Source organism: Pteropus medius, unplaced genomic scaffold, assembly GCF_902729225.1.
Source record: "Pteropus medius unplaced genomic scaffold, Ma_sr-lr_union100, whole genome shotgun sequence".
Taxonomy (NCBI): Eukaryota; Metazoa; Chordata; class Mammalia; order Chiroptera; family Pteropodidae; genus Pteropus; species Pteropus medius.
This window is the reverse complement of record NW_024346062.1, coordinates 2,922,624-2,944,885: the sequence shown is the minus strand read 5'-3', so window position 1 is coordinate 2,944,885 and position 22,262 is coordinate 2,922,624. Positions and strand designations below refer to the sequence as shown.

General features: G+C 35.7%; 1 protein-coding gene across 2 annotated transcripts in view; it reads right to left on the bottom strand.

Annotated features, from left to right (window-relative positions):
• The window catches only part of RASGRF2 (Ras protein specific guanine nucleotide releasing factor 2), a 195,103-nt gene that overhangs the window by 89,852 nt on the left and 82,989 nt on the right, over positions 1 to 22,262 (bottom strand). For both annotated transcript variants that reach the window (XM_039874956.1, XM_039874957.1), the window contains exons 8-13: positions 20,875 to 20,984; positions 20,108 to 20,226; positions 13,392 to 13,552; positions 12,389 to 12,455; positions 11,697 to 11,833; positions 5,227 to 5,309 (exon numbers count right to left, since the gene is read on the bottom strand). In XM_039874956.1, the coding sequence (XP_039730890.1) occupies positions 5,227 to 5,309; positions 11,697 to 11,833; positions 12,389 to 12,455; positions 13,392 to 13,552; positions 20,108 to 20,226; positions 20,875 to 20,984 (677 nt within the window). The remainder of the gene's footprint in view (positions 1 to 5,226; positions 5,310 to 11,696; positions 11,834 to 12,388; positions 12,456 to 13,391; positions 13,553 to 20,107; positions 20,227 to 20,874; positions 20,985 to 22,262) is intronic.

The following is a 22,262-nucleotide window of genomic DNA, read 5'->3' as shown; positions in this document are numbered from 1 at the left end:
CCATCATCCTGGCTAACACCACTTACCCTGTCCTGGTAATTCCCTGAGACTCGCCCACCAAACTTGCAAGCCCACCCAAGCCACTTCCAGTGGCTTTTCCATACAAATAGCCTGGCTTGGCTTATGCTGCCGATTTTCCTAAAATCTCTCAGAGTTCACAAACTCCAAACAAGCCTAGCATCTGGCCTTGGCATGCCCCCCACCTCTTTCTAAGACTCCCCAAGCCCAACACTAGCAGCAGACAGCCTCAGTTCACAGAGTAGCCTCTCCCAGGCAACTCCAAGGCCAGCATGGATAGAGGACACTTGTGGATCACTCTGTGGCTCATGCCAGGTAGTCCAGGGCAGGGCACAGGCAGCAGTTGAACTTGGCTGCAGTGGGGCTCCTCTCTGAGGCTCCAGGCTGGCATGCCCAGTGGCCAGCTTCAGACTACACCTGAACACCACTCAGCTGCCCCCACAGACAACATACCCAAAGGATAGACTGAGGAGGCGCTAGAGCCCTGTTAAAGTGAGTCCTACTCCATAGAGTCAGCTCCTGCACAACAGACACTCCACTGTAGTCAGAGCCAGTCTCCACAACTAATCAGTCTGAGGGTCAATCTCTCTCACTGACCCTCTCACAGCAACCAAGGCTCAATGCAACAGGAGGGCAAACAAAACCCACACAAGGGAGATACCTGTAGCACCTGGCTCAAGTGACCAGGGAGACTGTGCCATTGGGCCCTACGGGACACCTACTACATAAGGCCACACTACTAAAACCGGAAGACATAGCAGCTCTACCTAATACATGGAAACAAACATAGGGAGGCAGCCAAGACGGAGAGACAAAGAGACATGTTCCAAATGAAAGAACAGACCAAAATTCCAGGAAAAAGAACTAAACAAAATGGAGACCAACAATCTACCAGATGAAGAGTTCAAAACATGGAGCTAGAAAACATAAAAAAAAAAGTCAGAAATGAAGAATACAATAACAGAAATGAAAAATACATTAGAAGGAATCAACAGCACATTAAATAAAGCAGAGATCTGAATCAGATTTAGAAGATAAGGTAGCAGAAAACAATTAGAACAGCAATAAGAAAAAAAGGAATCCAAAAATATTAGGATAACTTTAGGAGCCTCTGGGACAACATCAAGCTTACCAACATTCATATCATAGGGGTACCAAAAGAAGAAGTGAGAGCAAGGAATTGAAAACCTGTTTGGAAAAATAATGACAAAAAACTTTCCTAACCTGGCAAAGAAAATAGACATACAAGTCCAAGAAGGGCAGAGAGTCCCAAACAAGTTGAACCCAAAGAGACCCACATCATATTTAAAATGCCAAAGGTTAAAGACAAAGAGAGAATCTTAAAAGCAGCAAGAGAAAAGCAGTTAGTTACCTACAAGGGAGCTCCCATAAGATTAGTAGCTGATTTCTCAATAGAAACCTTGCAGGCCAGATAAGATTGACACAAAATATTCAAAGTGATGAAAAGCAAGGACCTATAACCAAGATTACTCTATCCAGCAAAGCTATCATTTAGAATTGAAGGACAAATAAAGAGCTTCCCAGACAAGATAAAGGTAAAGGAGTCCATCATTATCAAACCAGTATAACAAGAAATGTTAAAGGGATTTCTTTAAGAAGAAGAATAAAAGTTTAAAAATATGAATAATAAAATGGCAATAACTACGTATCCATCAACAATTACTTTCAATGTACATGGATTAAATGCTCCTATCAAAAGACACAGGGTGGCTGAATAGATAAGAAAACAAGACCCTTCTATATGCTGCCTACAACAGACTTACTTCAGATTGAAAGACACACAGACTGAAAGTATATGGATGGAAAAAAGTATTTCATGAAAATGGAAATGAAAAAAAACTGGTGTAGCAATATATATACCAGACAAAAGACTTTCAAAACAAGAGTTATAACAAGAGACAAAGAGGACCCAGTAATCCTACTTTTGGGTATTTATACAAAGAAACCCAAAACACCACGTGGAAGGGACATGTGCTTCCATATGTTCATTGTAGCATTATTTACAATAGCCAAGATATGGAGGCAACCTGGGTGTCCATCAATGAAGGAATGGATAAAGAAGAGGTGGTACATATATACAATGGAATATTACTCAGCCATAAAAAAAAAAATGAAATCTTGCCATTTAAAAAATGGATGGATCTTGAGGGTATTGTGCTGAGTGGAGCAAGTCAGATAGAGAAAGATAAATGCTATCTGATTCTATAAGTATGTGGAATCTAAAGAAAAAAACAAAGGAACAAGCAAAATAGAAAGAAACTCACAGATACAGAGAACAAACTGATGATTGCCAGATGAGAGGGAGGTGAGAAAAATGGGTGAAAAAGGTGAAGGGATTAAAAAGTACAAATTGATAATTCCAGAGTAGTCATAGGGCTGTAAAGTACAACATAGAGAATATAATTGATAATACTGTAATAACTACATATGGTGTCAGATTGTTATTAGATTTATCAGTGATCACTTCTTAAGTTATATAAATGTTGTACACCTGAAACTAATATAATAGTGTATGTCAACTATGATTAAAAAATAAAATAATTATTAAAAAAAATAAAATTGACTAATTACACCACTGTCTTTCAAATTTTTTATTACATTTTCATTTTAAGAAAAGAAATATTATAAAATTATTTAATTATCTTTTATTACACTGAACAAGATCTTACTTTATTTCTTAAGGGACTCTCAAGAAAGATTTAATATGTTATTTAAGACTGTTATGATAATAATTTATTTTTGGTAAACACTTTAAAAAGCAATCTTGAGACATCAAACCCATATTACCTATTATAATTAGTAAGTTTTAAAAGGAGGTAAGTGCCTGAAAAGTGATGCCATGTTAATAATAAGACACAATTAAGATAAGTTAACTTTTTAACTCTCCAAAATATCTTTTTTTTCTTCATGATATGTAGACAGGGAGATACAAAGAGAGGCAAGAATACAGAATTTACATAGAATAGGAACAGAGATTGCAAAATCATTCATTTTTCTTTAAGGAGAATCAGGTTCAGTGAGGCAAGGAAAAATAGAAGGAAGAAATCTATAAAATATATGAAAGTCTGCTCTGGGAATACATCTAGTATAGTATAGATAGACATCAAAATGTATGACTGTAATAGAAAATCTTTATAGCCTGAGATACAGGTTTCTTTCTTGACAAGAAAACAGTTCCTACTCACTCAAGTGTCACCTCTGTGCACCCCAAAGAAGGAAAGTCTTGGTCTGTATGGGAGGTAGTTACACAAATGAAATTGGACATGGACACTGGTCAAATGGCCATAAGAGAAAGCAGCATTTGGGTACCAGCCAAAACTGATAAGGCACAAAATTAAAGTTTTTATCCACATTAATTCTTAAAGGCAACAAAATGTACATACAATCCTCCCTCGGAATCCATGGGGGTTTGGTTCCAAGATGCCTGTGGATACCAAAATCTGAGTGTGCTCAAGTCCCTTATGTAAAATGGTGGTGTATTTTCATATAACCTAGGCATCCACCCATATTTTTTAAATCATCTCTAGATTACTTGTAATGTCTAATACAACTTAAATGCTATCTAAATAGTTGTTATACTGAACTGTTTAGGGAATGGTGACAAGAAAAATTCCACACATGTTCATACAGACACAACCATAGTAGGCCTAAATACAAGGTACACGTCAGCAACTACGTAACTTTTTTTCAAATATTTTTGATTCGTGGTTGGTTTAATACATGGATGCTGAACCCATGGATACAAAGGACCACTGTACAGTGGGTGTGCAGCTGCCCGAGGGTTTAAGAGCTTGTAACTCACTTGTCTGCAATGTCCAGCTTAACAAACTCTCATTCTAAAGCCGTTTGGACCGTTATGGCTGTCTAAACTTGAAGAAAGTACTTTTAAAATGAATAAAACTAATATGTACTCTTTTGTGAAGTACTAAAAAGAATTCTATGGAAGAAAATTTATAAGACAACTAACCAAATAATATGAATTTTAAAATTAAGTCATAATTTGGACCTTTGACCTAATAATCCATACTTGGTTCTAATCTTAGCATAATCTATTTAACTAATCAGATTTTAAATAAAACTATACTAAATTAAAAACCTAGAAAACTGAATGCTATAGGAATCCTTCCCCTAGAGTTCTGAAATGATCCTGTCCAAAATATTTTTAAATTTGACTAGCAATTTGAAATACTATCATTCTTTTATCGTGGATTTTTCTGTAGTAATTATGGCACTAGTATAATGTACTTCTGCTTTCATCTGATATAATAATAACTTTCAAAATTGTACCATTGGGATAATCTAATTGTAGTTAACACCTATCATATAGCATAAACAGCTCAGATCTTTTAAAATCCCATAAAAAGTCATAGAAGATAAACATTTCTTAGTTTTGTGTAACTTTTTTTGAAAGATATAATAGATTGCTTTTAAAAATACATTTTATTATTAGAACTTGGAATGCAAACAACCAAGAAAATGAGAGTAGGGAATGATGTGGTCAACTTCAAAATACTCTCCAAATAATTTCTGAATTTGGAAAGAAAAAAGTATATAGAGACAAAAGCATTAATACAGAGAGCTATGACACATAGTTGATATAACTTCTCATTTTAAATTATAGTTTCCCTAATGATGACTTTAAATTATAGGATTTACTTTGTTAACAAAACATACAGAGAGCCGGATGGCAGTCCTGAGCAGTAGTTTTTAGGGCAAATCCACATATAGGCAGTGGGTAGATGGTACCATTGAAAAGCCAGACGATTCATATTAAGTACCTTCAAAATCTAAATGTATCTCTACAGACAAATCTGAGTAATAAGATTCATATGCACTGGGAAAACACCAGAAGAATCTGCCATGTCTTGATCTGACTTTGGACACATCTGGCTGTCACAACTCTTTATATTGAACTTGAAAATCTCAAAAGGCTTTTTGTCCTGAGTAAAGACATACATAACAGTCTGAAAACAATTTTTCTATGCTGTGAGTCAATAAACTATGAATCTGAAAACCATTTTGATAGTCTTGTGTACAATGACATATCATGAATTATCATATTACTGTCAAAAAACATATTCACAATATGAAGCAGATTGCTACTGAAGCAATACTTTATCCAGGGTTTTACATTCTCTACCCGTTTGATCTTGATTAAAATATAAGAGAAAGGGTTATTGCACTTACTTAATCATATGTGGCACAGTAACTTTGGAATTCTCTTCAAACACTATAGTCATTAAACCATTACACCGTATATTGTCCACGCACTATGGAATTAAAAAATAGACAATTACAACCCACACAAAAACCTAGGCAGATCATATATTCCCATAATTGTTTATAGCCACAAAAACAATGTAGTTTCTCATCACACATACACATACACATACACACACACACGAGGCGAACATTATACACTGATGAACAGATTCAATGTCTAGACCAAAACTGTGTACCTGAAAAACACCTGAGGATACATACAAAGGCTACATTTTTCTGCAATGTGTTTCCCAAGGACTCTGACCACAATGTCACTGTCACAACTCTGGCAGATGTAGCACTGCTTGAAAGGTTTATGACCTTCTGATGGTGATTGCCTCTGCTATATTCATTCTCTGCCCTAGGGGATGGTATAGGGCAGGCAGAGGGGAAACGTTGGCTTTCCTGGATGAAGTTCATCTTCTGTCTCACTAGTCAGTTCTGTACTCACTTCTCGGGTGTTTTTTGTTTTTGTTTTTGTTTTTGTTTTGTTTTGGCCAATAAATTCCCACATTTTACTAATTTCTCTAGCAGTTTCTATTGGTACCATGTTGGTTGGTTTGGTACACAAGCATTGTGTAATTTTTCCTGTTTCTGGCACACATAAAACCCTGTTCATCTTGCTGTCTTCCAAGAAAACTTTTGCTAGTATTTTCTGCCTTTTTAATTTATATTTATGCCGTATCATTTTAAAATTTCCCTTTGCAATTATTTTGGGTTAGAGAAGGGTTTATTTTGAATTATACACATTCCCTTTAAACAAAACAGAAAATTAAAAAAAAAAGATTTAAACAATTTTTAAAATCAGAAATTACTTCTAGTTACTAGGATACCATGTAGTGCTTTATGACTGCAATTAAACGGTGTGAAGAATCTGATTACCAAGTGACTTTGTATAGGTCCTGAACTCAGGGATTTACCCTAAACCCCAAGGTCTAATGGAGGAGTAAATATGCAAGTAAGAAACCAGATTGTTAGCATCCCCTGACCATTCCATCTACTAAGCAAATTAGCTATTTTCAAACTTGTTTTTCCTTTAAAATTTGTTTCCTCATGTCTTATGCCATTATTTAAATGACCAGGTATAAAGAATCCCAAACTCTGAGAATGAAATGGAATATTTTAATGACCTCTTCAATTCATTTCCTTAAACTACAGCATCTGGAAATAACATAAGTCTTTTGTAAAAGCCAAGTGATGTAACAAACTTTGTAGAAGCCGGGGATATCTGTATATGAATGTGTGTATGAATATATTTATATTGGAAGGCGTGGTATATACCCATGATCACATAAGCACGTATCTTGGTTGTGTTGAGAAAGGTTTGAGCCTTGGGAAAATGAATTCAGTTCATCCATTCCAGAAGAAATACATGAAAATAAGCAAGGTGTCATACATCTTTAAGGGCACATTGAATTTATGTGAACTACAGTAAACCTTGAAATTACTAGGATAACAAAAGCAGCCATGGATATTCTAGTTCAGTTTGTGATGACTATGGCAAGGTTGGGCCTGGGAATATATATGCTCACAAAAGCCCCAGGTAATTTTAATGCAGCTGGTCCTTGGACAAATGTTGAGAATGACTTCTCCAGCAGGGTTTTCTAAGGGTTTTATTTAAGGCAATACCTGTTCAAAGGTGAGTGGTCTACCGTGTCACCATGTTTTTTACCTTTTTAATACTTCTAAGTAGTGGGGAAGAAGATGAGATTCAATTTTTCTCTTTTAATTCATTTTTTTATGTTAAAATCAGAAAATTCCCTATTGATTCCAGAGAGGCTATTTTAAGAATAAAGCATGTCAGCATGCTACAAATTTGTCTATACAAGGTCTGTATTTTGACACATCTGCCCAAACCAAGAAGCTCAGAGGTGAATTTTAATTCTGCATTTAAGTTAATGCCCATAATTATAGAACAATCTGTTTAATACACCATTATGCATGACAGTAAGACTAGCACAAATGAATGCACAATATTGAAATGAATGGTCAAACCTTCAGCCTCAAATTTTTCTCTATAAATAGATGAAAAAAGGAAGAATTATTGGTCAAGAACATTAGCTATTTGCATGTTTTGTTGGAGGCGCCAATGGTTAATAATGGCCTTACTGGTATAACTAAAAGTGTAATTAATCATTCAAGCAATTGTTACTTCTAAAAATTACAGCTTTAGAGACAGAGGCCTGGCAAGGCCAAAGTTTTAATTTTTGCACAGAGTGCTTTATGTGAAACTGAGAATGTGACAATATCTAGAAACCAGTTTAAATAAGAGCCATATGTGATTAGTGCAACAGGGTACAGTGGCTTAGCAAGGTGACTTCAAATCAAATCACAAAAATATCAAGAGTTAGCAAAATAAAGGGTAAAAAATAAAAAGGCAAAATAATGAAGAACATAGTCATAATAAAAATTGAAGAAAATGTTCATTTCTCTGGTCTGTAAGGATAGCTACAATGAATAAATGTTCATCCGGCATGAACTGACAAAAAATAGAAATAGTGGAAAATGTTAATCTCATTGATAATTACAGAAGTGTAAATTAAAAACATTAGAAAGCAATACCACTTTTTCATTAAATAGGAAAATGTGATAAATGTGCTAAAAATCAGCACTGGCAGGACTTTGAAGAAAGCTGCATGGCTACCTTGCTGATAATGTAGTGAAATGCTGAGTTACACATTTCTGGAAGCATTTTAGCAGTCTGTCATGAATTATGAAATCATGAAAGTGATCAGGCCCTCTGTACCAACCTTGACTGCTGTGGGGAAGATACACTAGCCAAGGACCTTGAAAGGGAAAAAACTCCTGCATGAAGATGGTTAGCACCACAGCATATCTTAATGCTAAAAGTGGGAAACTGCTTTTGATATACCTAATTATTCAGAAAAAGCTAGAAAAGTGGTAAGTTAATGTGGTAGTGTGTATACATACACATACACATACCTCAATATGAAGAATTTACAGAAATGTAGAAAGACGTAAATGAGGTAAAAAGCAAAAACAATGAATATATACACTGAGAGCCAAACTATAAAATTCTTTCTGTATGGTATGATTCTAGGGGTTTTAGAGATGAAAATAGTTGATTTTCAGGGCAAAGGTTCTCTAATTTAATTGCACAAGAGTAATCTGTGGAACTTGTTAAAACTTGGGGGCGTCTGGAATACGGGTTCAGGAATCTGCATTTTTTAAACCTTTAGGTAATTCTAATTATAGTTATCTGTGGAAAATACTTTGGTAAAAAATTATTTATATGCTGGAGTTGGGAGTATTTTTAGTTCCTTTTAGTGTCCATCTTTTTACATATAAAAATATCATAAAATATTAAACAGTATATTTTTAAGCATTCGGTAGGCTCATCTTATTGAAAATGAATTATGTCCAGAGATATACTTGGAAGACTGACAAATTCCATCAATGTATGTTTAGCACATAATTTTCCCCATAAAATGTTCTCTGCTTTAAGCAGGGAACAAAGTCAGTTGAGATGCAGGCTGCTGGGCAGCATGCTGGGCCCACTCAACAGTTCAACACTCCGTCCCTACCACTCACCATTCAAACCCCACATCAGGAAAATCACTAAGTATCCCAAATACTTACTACTGTACTCAGCCTTTAGTAGCAGTTGACACGTGACCACTCCCTCCTCCATGATACATTTTCTTCACATGACTTTCAGAACACCATGCTCTCTTGGCTATCTTCTAACCACATTGCTGGTTCCTTCTTAGTCCTCTTTGCTGTTCTCCCCCACTCCTCACTCAGGCCATGGCCCCCTTCTCGTTTCTATCTACAGTAACTCCCTGAGTGATCTCAACAGCATTACCGCCTTAAATACCACGTAAATAGCATAGAGTCTTCCACCTGGCCCTCTGTCCTAAACGCTGAACTTCTATAACCCACTGGAGACTTAACGCCACTTAAATGACTTCCTCATTTTCTATTTTCCCCTCTCTTACATTTCACTTAAGCCACACTGACCTTCAAAATACGTAGTGTCCTCCTGCTCTAGAGTCTTTGCAATGGCTGTTTCCTCTGTTGGAAATGACTTTCCCTTCATCACATATCTACATGTTATTTCCACCACCTGCTACAGTTTTTGTTTAGATGTCTTCTTCAGAATAAGATGACCACCTTTTAAAAACTGTACTGACCCATACCTACCTCCAGTAGCCCCATTCTTCTTGCCCTTCTTGCCCAAGTACCTTCTAACATAAAATAATATGTACTTATTTATAACGTTTACTGTTACTTTTCAGTCTTCCCTTCACTAGAATGTAAGCTACACAAAGCCAGGGAAGTTTTTGTTATAGTTGCCTCTTCTGCTCATGATATATCACAAGTGCCTAAACAGTGACTGGCATATATTATCACTGCATAAATATATTTGTTGAATGACTAAAATCGTAAATGTCAAAGCCACGTAGTATCAAAGTTTGATTGAACATAGTAATTTCACATAATGATATCATCATCACTCAAAAAACTCTAACTTTCTGTTAGTGTCCTTCTCAGATTAAACTGTAGATATAATCTGATATAATTTAACATAACAGCCATAGCAAATTGGAGAAATAGGAGGAAGTTGTATACTTCCACTGCAAAATGTAGTCTAAGTGGAAAGTCTCACTTGAATGCTTGTGGCAGGCAAAGCATTTGGTACCTTTCTTTAAAGAACCAGTCATAGAATCATTGATGTATCTCAAGGGTCTTCACAGTGCCTCACCAGATGCCTTAAGGAAAGTCACTTAAAGCTTTTAACAACTGTGTATCTTAGGAGCCCCAGTTACATCATAAGGTAGAACCTAGAAGCAGCTAGAAAAACACTTTGCCTACTCCTATTCTCCCCATTCTTCCTACTTATCTTGGCTTCACGACGCTTACAAAATTCTGTTGCATTAAGTTGTCTACTTTCCTTTCTTCCCTACTAGCCTGCCTGTCTCCTTGATAGCAGAGGCTATTGCCATATCCCTGGTACCTACACAAAACCTGGCAGCACATGGTGATTGCTCAATAAGCATTCATAGAATCGGTGAATGATTCAGAGTTTCATAAGGTAAGAGATGCATTACCAACAGAACTAAAGTATTAATTCAGACAGCATAGAGTTAATGAAAGTATTAATAAATCACCACAAGGATATAATCACGCAAATATAGAAGATCCCCTCTTTTCATTCCCTTGTTAGCCAGGAAAGAAGTGCCTTCACTTCAAGTGATTTATTCACCATTAAAGCAGTCGTGGGGGTGCGTGAGTAAAAATCCAGCATTCCTGTAAAGGACATTTAGAGTGCTAAAAGACATGGATTAGTTTTGAGTCGCGACTCATCATAGCTGTGTAACTTTGAACAAACATTTAGCCTTCCAAACTTCAGGTTTCTCACCTGTGAAATGGGGCTAATATTTCTCTTTACCTTCAGGATACTATTGTAAGGGTCAAATGAGACTAAGTCTGTACAATTTCTTTGACATAAACAATAATTATTTATGACATTTATTCTTTCTATTTTCCCTCAGTTTTCAGTCACTCAGAAAAAAAATTAAGCATCTAAAGAACTATGATATAGTTCAGATTTTTACCTGTCTTATATATAAATTACTATAAGCTTTACAGAAAAAAAAGTCAGTAGAATCTACATAATATGCCTTTTCCATCTGCCCAATCTTCCTTGAGTTAACAACTTTGAGGATAATTATCAAGGCTTCTTTTAATATTTTTCTCACAAGAACATTTTTTCTCCTATATTGGTCAAAATTAACATGGAGCTTGGATTTTAAAATGCTCAAGTCCAATCGTGATTAACTTTGACATATTTCCAAATCCAAATAAATGCAACAATTCCCTAACTAGACATTGCTGATCAGGAAAAGGTAAGCAAATCTGTTTCCTATTTTTTTCTATATAAAACACAAGAGCTCATTTTCAGATTTCATACTACAGGCAGTATCTCTTATCTGATGCAATTCCTTAAATTGCCATAGCCCTTGTTAGCTCTTTTTGTATCTCTCACTATTTTCCTACCTCAGAAACAAATAAGCAAAAACATAAAACAAAACAAAACAAAAACAAAAACAAAACGGTGAGGTCACTGGAGAATTTATTACTAATAGGGAAATTTTAACACTATTCAAAACTAGTGATTACATTTCCAGACTATAAAAAAATACCAAGGAAATAAAATGCAATTACTATATTTCACACAAATTTTAACCATAAAAAGAAAAACAAACAGCAACAAATGATTCCAGTATATCAAGATACATAGTAATGATGACAGTGACCACAACAACCAGATGTAATTTTTCAATTACCTCCAAAAATCCTCCCCAAAAGTTAATGTTGTGAGAAAAACAAACAAACAAACAAAAAACCATGTGGTAAAAGCATTTGTTTACCTGACTTATATCGCTTGTCCAGGCGGCTTTCTCCTGGCGTGAAGGTGCTAACAAGACTACAGTGAAAGGGGCAGCATCCGGAGGCTCCACCACTATTTTAAAATCCAGGTGTCCAAACACTTGCCCAGAACCTTTGGCTTCAATACACATAAACCAAATAATCAGATGTGAATACAAAAATAAGAGTAACAGCTGCTTTCATGTAGTTCTAGATATACAATTGATGTTCGAGCCCAGAATCTCATTTCAGCAATGTGGTACTTCTCCAGCATGTAGGGTGGTGGGTAGGGTGCTTTATTAAGCTCATAAGCAGATGAAGAAGTTGAGGTCAGTAGGTGACTCAGGACTAGGATCCTGGTCTCCTTCTCATTTCACGGTTTGTTTTGTGTTTTTTTTTGTTTTTAATTTTCATGATCTACAGAGTTCTAATGCTCTAATTCAAGTTCTCTCTTCTCTACTTGACACTGAAAAATTACTGTCATGAGCCAAATTCAGTAAATGTGAGTTCCCAAAGATGGTTTAACAAGGTTTACAGGTTAAAAGGTTCAATAAAACTTTTCATATATAAATGACTTCGGGGAGTTTATTCTCAGCATCTCTACCGCCTCCTTAAGCAGCTCTTCTTAGCTAGAAACAAAAACTACAGGACGTTTTAATTATCATATAATTCTAAGTGATAGAAAGTGACTTACAGTCATCATCACTTGCATCGGGCTCCTCAATCAAGGTACATTCTATTAGAGAGAGAACCCCACCTGTCTGGAAACAAATCAATTTTTCATTAAGAGGCTGAGAATCTGGCATAAGTTGGAAAGCAATGATTTACAAATCTTATACTCAGGGTGCCACAGAAGAAAGCATAGCAAATCTATACCATAAATAATTTTTCATAGATTCCAAAATTAAATTGAGATGTATAAAAGTAATTGAACTCATTTAACTTCATGATTCTTCTCCTCCAGCCCACTCTAGTGTTACTAAAATTTTGGAAGTCAGTCTATGAGAGACTAGATGGTACCTTAGGGGCCCTTGAGAGCAAATACCACTCAGCAAAGGCTGAGCTTACCATCCAGGCAGTGACTGAAGCAATAGAAAGCCGTCATGGTGTTGGACAATATTTTTAGGCAAAATAATAGAAGGTATAGACAGGCAAACTTCTCCTGTAAAGGGCCAGATGGTAAATCTTTTAGGCTTTGCAAGCCATATGGTTTCTATCACATCTACTCAAATCTGCCATTTTAAAAAGCATGAAAACAATCACAGACAAAATGTAAACCAAAGACCATGGCTGTGTTCCAATAAAACTTTAACAAAAACAGGCATCAATCAATCTATGGGCCATAGTTTGCTGATCCTTGGTATAGAGCAAGATAAAAGAGCATTCAGCAAATATTACAATAGTACACTGTAGTAATTTGACAAAATTTTTGTAGCTCAGTAGTCATCAACTAGTAATAATTTTGTCCAGATTATAATTTTAATGGCACTTCTATATGGTAGCGCACATTTAAATATCTATTACTTTGGATCCAAGTGACAACAAAGTAAATGCCAAGGTTGGTAACTAGACATTACCTCATTATGCAATTGTGACAATGTTTTATAATACCAGGCATGAGAAAGTCATAATTAAATTAACCTCAACGCATCTTAATATCATGAAACATAAATGGAATAGCAATGTAAAACCAGTACCTTGAGCAGATGCAGCTTTCCTCCTGAACTTCTTGTACAAATTAAAAAGTGTTTTGTAAATAAGAAGCATTGCCTTTCTCCTTCCTTTTTCAAAGATAATGAACCCAGGCGAACTTTACTAAGTTTCCCCTTCTCAACAGAAGGTACTTGAATAAGAGAACCTGGTGATCATAAAAGCGAAGAATAAACAGCAATTAAAATTCTATCAAGTGAGAGCTGTTCCTGATGCAATGAACACCAGGACTTGTTTCCCAACAAACCAAGGATTTACTGAATGCACTATTGGGACAAGTAAATCCCCTACACTCTACATTTTTTTTGTAAAACACTTTAGATTTGATTACTCATCTATATGCTGGAAAGAAAATAAGTTTGAAAGAAAGCCAAATTGGATACAAAGAATAAGGTACTTCTGCTGTCCTTGGTGATCTGATCTCAATCAATTTATTTACTTCACAATAAGGTACATATTGTATAATTACTTATAGTAATAAAATAATAAAAAGCAAATAGAATTTATTCTTTTCAAAGCACTAAAGGTAGATAAATAGTATATTATTAGAGTTTACTTTTTATTTAAAAAATAGAATGTGCAATATATGTATATTATAAAAATACACAGATTATACAATTCAACACAATTTAGTTGAGGACTATTTTAAAAGGGCAGCTATTTCAAGATACATTTAAATTATATGTGATAAAAATTCTTTATGGACTCTAAATGGAAAAGAAACCATATAAAGTATATACCTAGAGCATTCCTGTGAAAAAAAACTGCCTTCCATTCAATGTGAGAAGCTCTGCATAGACTTTATATAGTTTCACTCTAAAATGACCTCCCTCTTCCCCCAAAATAAAATCCCAATCCAAGCTAAATATCAAACCAAAGAGTACTAAGAAAGATTCTTGTAAATACCTTGCCTCTGACTTCTGAAAAGGCCTGAGCCAGTATTGTCTCTATTTGTTTAACCTACCACCCACCCCAAATGCAGCCTTACAAAGGCTTATATCAGCCTCTTAAGAACCATTAAATGTATATTGAACCCTTAAATATTAACAGTGGTCATCACTAAGAGGTGAGATTTCAGGCAGTTTTTTTTTCATTCTTCACACATTTTCTGGGTTTCCTGATTTTTTTTTTTTTTTAATGAACACAGATTACTTCTGTAACTGGGAAAAAACTCAACTACAGTTCTTCATATACACGAAAGAGTAAAACTATGATTGTGAGTCACAAAAGATTCACATTAACATATGAATATTTCAAATAGCATTTGGTTTTAACAGAGATCTAAACATGTACAAGGTGGTAAAGGACCCAAGTTTCCATGTCCAAATTCCATCTATTTAGGTGTTAGGTGGGGCTGCTTCACTCTCCAGCTACTGAGGCCTAAAATATAGCATGGAAGCAGACCTGGGGGAGGGTGTGGGACTAGGCACCAGAGGGCGGAAAGAAGGACTGATTGCACTGAAGGGTACCAGCAGGAGGAGAATGAATGAGGGAGGTGAGGCAGGTGGGAACGAACTGTCAGAGAAAGGCAGGCAGCAAGTCATTAAATTTGAAGAGTGAAAGGCATGGGGAAAGCTCAAGGCAGAATGCTTAGAGAAGCAGATGAGCAAGTAATAGCAGCAGAAGCATTGTACTCATGGGACTCACTCGAAGGAATTAAGGCCAGAAAGCTTTCAGGACTGAGATCATCTCCTTATTTCACAGAAAGGGAAACTGAGGCCTGAGAGGCTAAACAGCTCTCAGGGTTTAGTCTCCCAAAGTGGCACAGCTAGCAGACGGCAGTGGATTCAGCAACATAAGAACTAAAACTTGTAAAGGGAATAGATGGGAAAAGGCTGTAAGTTCCAGCTTTGCCATGGGTGGTCGTGAGTCACTCAAGCAGATCGTTTAGGGTAGAGTGAAAAACTTGGGCTTAGACAGATATCTTGGTGGACAAGTGGGTTTGGGAGTCATTTTCAGAAAGAATATTAACAAGGCTATGAAAACTCAATAATAATATGGTCATTGGTAAATGTTTCTAGCACTTAATTATTTTGTAAATCAGAAATTACAGAATACACTGTTGGGTCATACATTAGTAATTACTGTGAATTTCAGCTTTGAGGTAAAAAAATAGATGTTTCCTTGGCAACTACACACTAATATGCTTAATCTATAACTGTTTCCCTCATATCCAACCAGGAGACTGTATTTTAACTGTATATAGAAATCTATACAGCTGAATTAAAAATGAGCAATTTCAACACTATTGTTTGGTTTATAAAAAAATTATAATGGAAAAAACACATTAAGTGTATTTTTTCACATTTTATCTTACGTTTGACATGGCATTTTAACAACTACGAGACTTAAAGAGTCCTCTCTACAAATTAGAGAAATAATTAGTATTAAATTAGTAATTCCTATCAGACCATTAATATGATATGGTGCTCTGCATCTCTATCATGTCTATCTAATAATTGGGGTCAACTTACAACACAATTTATTTCTATTACTAAATTCCCATAGAGTGGCATTCAAGACCAGCTATTGCCCTTATTCTTTTTTTCCTTTTTTTTTTCAATTTTACCTTTCCCTCCCAGTTTTATTGAGAAATAATTGACATACATCATTGTATAAGTTTAAGGTGCATAGCATGATGGTTTGATTTATATATATTGTAAAATTACCACAATAACATTAGTTAATATCTATTATCTCACATAGATACAATAAAAGAAAGAATTCACCTTCTGATGAGAACTCTCAAGATCTATTCTCTTTGCAACTTTCCTATACATCATACAGCAGTGTAATTATAGTAATCATGTTATACATTACATCTCAAGTAGCTATAAGTTTGTGCCTCTGACCACCTTCCTCCAATTCCCCCTTCCTCCACCCCTGCCTCTGATAAGCACAAATTTGATCTCTTTTTCTATGAGTTTGGTAGGTTTTTGTTTTATTTTGTTCTATTCTGTTTTTTCAATTCCACATATAAATAAGATCATAAATATTTGCCTTTCTCTGACTGACTTATTAACACAGTGCCTTCAAGATCCATCCACATTGTCAAAAATGATAGGATTTCATCATATAATATATATATATATATCATAATGTCTTTAGCCATCCACCATCAATGAGCACTTAGGTTGTTTCCATGTCTTGGCTATTGTAAATAATGCTGCTATGATTTTTTTTTTCGAGTTAGTGTTTTTGTTTCCTTTGGATATATTCCCAGAAGTTGAATTGCTGAATCATATGGTAGTTCTATTTTTAATTTTTTGAGTAACATCCATACTTTTTTCCATAGTGGCTGCACCCATTTATAATCTCGCCAACAGTGCACAAGCCTTCCCTTTTCTCCACATCCTTGTCAGTATTTATTCTCTCTCTCTCTCTCTCTCTCTCTCTCTCTCTCTCTCTCTCTCTTATTTTCTATTTTTTGATGATGTAATGCACTTATTCTTAATTCCACTCTGTAATGAAAAAGAATGAAGACCAATTTCCAGATTACCGGGTTAGGCTTTTGGGAAGGTATAACTATTGCTAGACCCCATGTTACAAGTTCAAAGACCACTAGTACACTGAAAAAGTACATGATTTTGAGTATGGGAATGATTAAGATACCAGAGATGTCCATCTCTCATTTCAGTGCATTTCGTTCTGAATTCAGTCACCTTTATTTAATTTCTTGATTCACATTTCCATAAGACAACGTTGACTATGTATGATGGAATTTGTACAAAATGCCCATTTAAAGTGCCTTTATCTTCTACTAAATATTCATATATATTTTGTGTTATTGAAAATAGAAACTCATTTCAAAATTTGGATCTTGGTTTTTAAAGTTGATGTCATAACCTCACAGGCACTAGTCTAGATGCTTTGGTTAGCATTAACTACTTATTTAATCTTCATAAGAACCCTAAATTATAGATACTACAACTTAAGAAGAGAAAACTATGACAAAGAGAGGTTAAGTAAATTGCCCAATATCACACAGCAAAAAAATGAAGGAGACAGAATCTGACCTCCAGTGATGTGGCTATTATTGCCCCAGACACTTAAACATTTATTCAACAAACTTTGAATAGACTTTGGGAAATATATGACAATATCAGACCACAGATATGTTACAGTAGTTTGCATTCTACTCATCAACTGTCTAATAATTGAAATCAATTTATAATTAAACTTCTGTTGTTTCAATCACTAAATTCCCATGGACTGACATTCAAGATTAGCTGATGCCCCAGTCTGAGGAGGCCTTTCAGATGACTTATTTTTCTAGTCTTCAGAATAAATGTTCATTTAAATTTAAAACATGCAACATATCTCCACATATACATTTGTGCATGCTGACACACACACAATGAAACAGACCTTATATCATACCTAGAAGTAAATACCACAAATAGTAGCTCACAGTTAGATATAAATTGTAGTCCATTTCATAGAAAATAGAATCCCTCAAAGTTTAAAGGAATTAAAAAAAAAAATCACCTCAATGGGTTTTAAAGCACATTAAGGGTATTTAGTAAAAGTGATAATAGGGGGTAATCAAAGCAAAACAATGCAAACTTTCCAACCAAATTGTCCATAATTGGATAACTTTCTGCTTTCAGATTAAGGTCTGATTTTTTAAAACCACCTTTACTGAGTAATTCCTAAACAGACCAACCAAATCAAACAACACAGAAGAATACTGCTGAAAGGCAAATTATTGCATCAACATCAATATAAAAACAACATCAGATATATTAATAACTGATAGGAGTGCTTTAAACACGTGATACAGAACAAGCGATAAATAACCACTTGACTTGAATCAAAGGGAGAGGTGGCTCAAGATCGATTTTCCTCCAGGGAAATTAAAAAATATGACTTATTCAATATTTCGAACATCCAGCATTTTTCATTATAGATGGTTTTACAAACTTAGATCAAAACAGTATAAGTTTGCAGAAATATATTAAATGTTTAGGTGTAATAATCCTTATCTATCAAAAGTCCTTTCAGAAATTGAATAAGTAGTAGAAACTTTTTTTCCATTTTCACATAAAGCTCAAGTCAATTAGTATTTTTCAGTAAACTCTAAACACAAGAAAAATACAAAATAAGACACCTTACAACCAAAACTGCAATTCAACAAGCAATTCAATTTAATCCAAAGCACATCTTCCAAGCATCTATCATGGAAAGCACAGTACTAGGCAAGAGAGAAATCATATAAACATTGCCCTTCAGAGTTATAATTACTGGGAGAGACAGGCATGCAAACATGTACATATAATACGCAAGAAGATGAAATTCATGCACCAGAAGCAAAGGGCCTTGGAAATGAGGAGGAAGGTAAATTCATTCTAACTGGAAAGGAGGGGAAGGCAGGGAAGGGGAAGATGAGGGAAATTTTTTAAAGACTCCTTAGAGGTGTCTGACCTGAGCCTGGTAGAACAAGTAGAATTTTCGAGAGGCATGAAAGAGAAGGGTAAGGGCATTCTGGGCCCCCAAGGTTGGAGACAGCACATGTAAAGGCACAGAGCCAGACAAATGCCAGGAAGGCAGGAGTCAGTACGGAGGAACAGAGGGGAAATTAGGAAGGCCTAGCATTGTTAGCATTATATTACACTATTATTTAAAGAAAAGTTAATATGAAAAGCCAAAAAACGAGAAAACGTATAATTTCCTAAAATAGACTTCCAAAATAAAACAGCATGTGTTAATTTTTTAATGTATTCTATGCAAAAATTAATGTGCACAGCACAAATAATGTCTTGTTTGATGAGGTAAAAAATATTTTCAGCAGCACATTTTGGTAAAGGTGACAGAAACACAAATTATCTTATTAAATAATATTGGCATCTTATAAAAAGAAACCACATAAAAGGTTAATTCTAGCTCCAAATTCATGTGTCACTTCTCACCAAGTTCAAAATTATAAGTGTGTGCAATATATTGTCTCAAATCAATTTCAGGGGCATGTTCCCCTCCTGCGGAACGCATAAGCACTTAAAAAGAACTTGGGATGTGGTTTACTTCCCGCACTTTGGGATGAGAGCCATGGAGGGACATACACCATTAGGCTATTGCTTCTCCACAGTTTTTCAGCTCTTCAAAAGCTTAATATCTCCAAAGCACACCCCATAAATAAGATATCTTCACCATTACCAAAGTGTGGCAAGGGTCAAAAGTGAGACAGTTCATGGCAACTGGAGTTACCAATTGAATCAAATCATATAATGTGGGGCCTCAAGAAGTGCTGATGAAAAATGGGAGCAGACAGCTGTTTTCCCTTCAGATATCGTCTCCACTGCTAGGTGGAAGAGCTCTGACTAATGCAAGTTCCTCTTAAGCTTGTGCCTGGATGTCATCACCACCTGGCACTGACATTCCAATCGGCCAGACTGATCTGTCCTCTTTGGAGCTGTAGAGAATGTCCTGTCCACTGAGGGCAAGAGTCCAGTCAGAATGTGACTTACTGTCCCACTTGTGCTTTTTCTATTATTGTGTTGCTGTTTTTCATGGCCCCTGAAAAGAAACACCACAAAAGTGGGCCTCAACCACAGCCTTGGTCAAGGCCATGGGGATGTCCTATACAAATAGCATTAACCACACAACCAAATCAAGCCTGCTCCAACATGCTTTCCTGGATCTGTCAGTGATAATGTGCCAGTAGCAGAGATCACTTAGACTGTGAGTCTGCTGAATGGGGACTTACCTTGGCGGATGAAAGTTTGGCTGGTGTCCAGCAAAATATCACAGCCTTCTACGATCATTCTTTCTATGGCAAGGTTCTTCCTTATGTTTTCAGTGTCACTCACTTCATCGTGCATTATCCTGTCAAACATAACACATACAGGATCACAGTAAGACATATTTTCTATTGCCCTTGCAGGTAAGCAAAGAAGAGCTCCACCCGGGAACTTGCATAAATGTAACAGGAGCTATGGGAGAAGCAGCCTGAATGTGCAGGCTTCAACAAGTCATTACCCAAAGCAATGTACTTTATGACTCTGCATGATAAGTTGGCCGGCGATAAATGAGTATCCTGGGAATGATGCTTGTAAATGCAACAGGAGAGCAACATATTTTTTATGAACAGCTACTTTCATTAAAATTAGGATGTCACTTCTTAGAGGCAAAGTAGAGACCCATATACCATTTATCCTATATAATAAGATAAAGGAACACAGATATAAATAACTGCCAAAAACACTGAAAAGTCACTGATAAATCCAAAACATATATTTTCCAACTTCTTGCCAAATATGAATACAAAAATACGACAAAAAATCATTTTTCTATTACCCTAAAAAAAATGTGAAACTTCTCGAACTTAAACCTCAAGAACTAGTATGAAACGTTCAGGTAAATCTAAGAAGAGATACTGTGTCTTGTTTCTTGCTCTCTAGACAGATTAGGCTTCCATGAAAGACTAAGCTGCACTTTTCAATATCAAGACTTTATTATAAATTTTCCACATACCTGGACAGTTCCTCCAATTTTGATTTAGCAAACTCTAGACTTTTCCTCTCAACATGCTCATGGGGTGTATGAGCCAGGAGTTCATGAAGCGTGATGATGTACCTGGGGATCTAAATGCAAAGGCCAGTGTGAGCAAGAGGTGAGGATGAGAAACACTGGGACATTCTCTACTGTGCCATCATCACCTCCAAGAAGCTCATCTCTACTCTTACAGTTTTGTTTTACAAATACATTTTTAAAGAAATACATTTAAAATAAACTATACTTCAAACTTCACACACACACACACACACACTTCATCAAGGACACATAAAAAGGGTAATAAGATATTGTTACAAAGAAACAATTATTTCTTTAGATTTTTAATATAATCATACATTCCTTAATCATAATTTTTGAAAATTGATTCATAGGGAAACAGATATAGCTATCATCTAGTTATTTGAGTCTATATTTTATATATATTTGCCTTTTCACAATTTTTTTAAAAAATTGAATCCTACTACGATGTTCTCTTTTAGAATTAAAACTTGAGAAAAGATACATTCACTTGATCCTGTTTAACCTCTACTCATCCTTTTAGCAGTAAAAATTATTATTTAATTAGATTACTTACTTGTATTTTTGTTTATTAACAGATTATCAGAAGTCTGTCAAAGGCAGAAACTCTACCAAATCCCATGAAGGTTTTAATAGACCACAACAGACATTTAACTCAAATTATAGTGTTTCAAAATATTTATTTTTTATTGGCTTAGAAACTAACATTTTTAAGACAGCAGGGGAAGTGGGTTTAATTTTAATAATAACATACATGAACAATAACTACTATAACACTGCCCACTATGGGTCATATCAGGTACTCGAGGTTTGCACATGCATCAATCTTCCAGCAACATAAGGATTATTTCCCGTTTTACAGATAAGGAAACAAACTATGAAGATGCCCAGTAACTTGCCTAAGGTGGCCTCATGGTGATTGGCAGAGCCAGTCATGAGTCCGCCTCTGTGTCTCTTCTATGGAACTGAGGTCTCAGTCAGCACTTGAAAGGACCTCTGAGAATGAAGAAAGTAAAAGCTTCCCAGGGCCCTTTGGGTAGCTTCTTCCATTCTGACCTGAGGCTTTGTCCACAGATCCGCCTTTGCTCCCATGCAGGTGGTGCTCTCCATTGGATTATTTACTAGTATTTACTGAGTGTCCACATTTATGCACAAGGCACAGAGAGCAGCACCATCAGCGCAGAAATCAATCTGCAGCTCCTGCTCTGGAATCGCTCCAGGAAATGTCATCAAACTGAAGTGTTGGAAGTGCATAAAGATTCCTTAGCCATAGGAGGACAGGGCACAAGAGACTCCTCTCTCTGAAGGACGTGTACAGGATGCTTTCT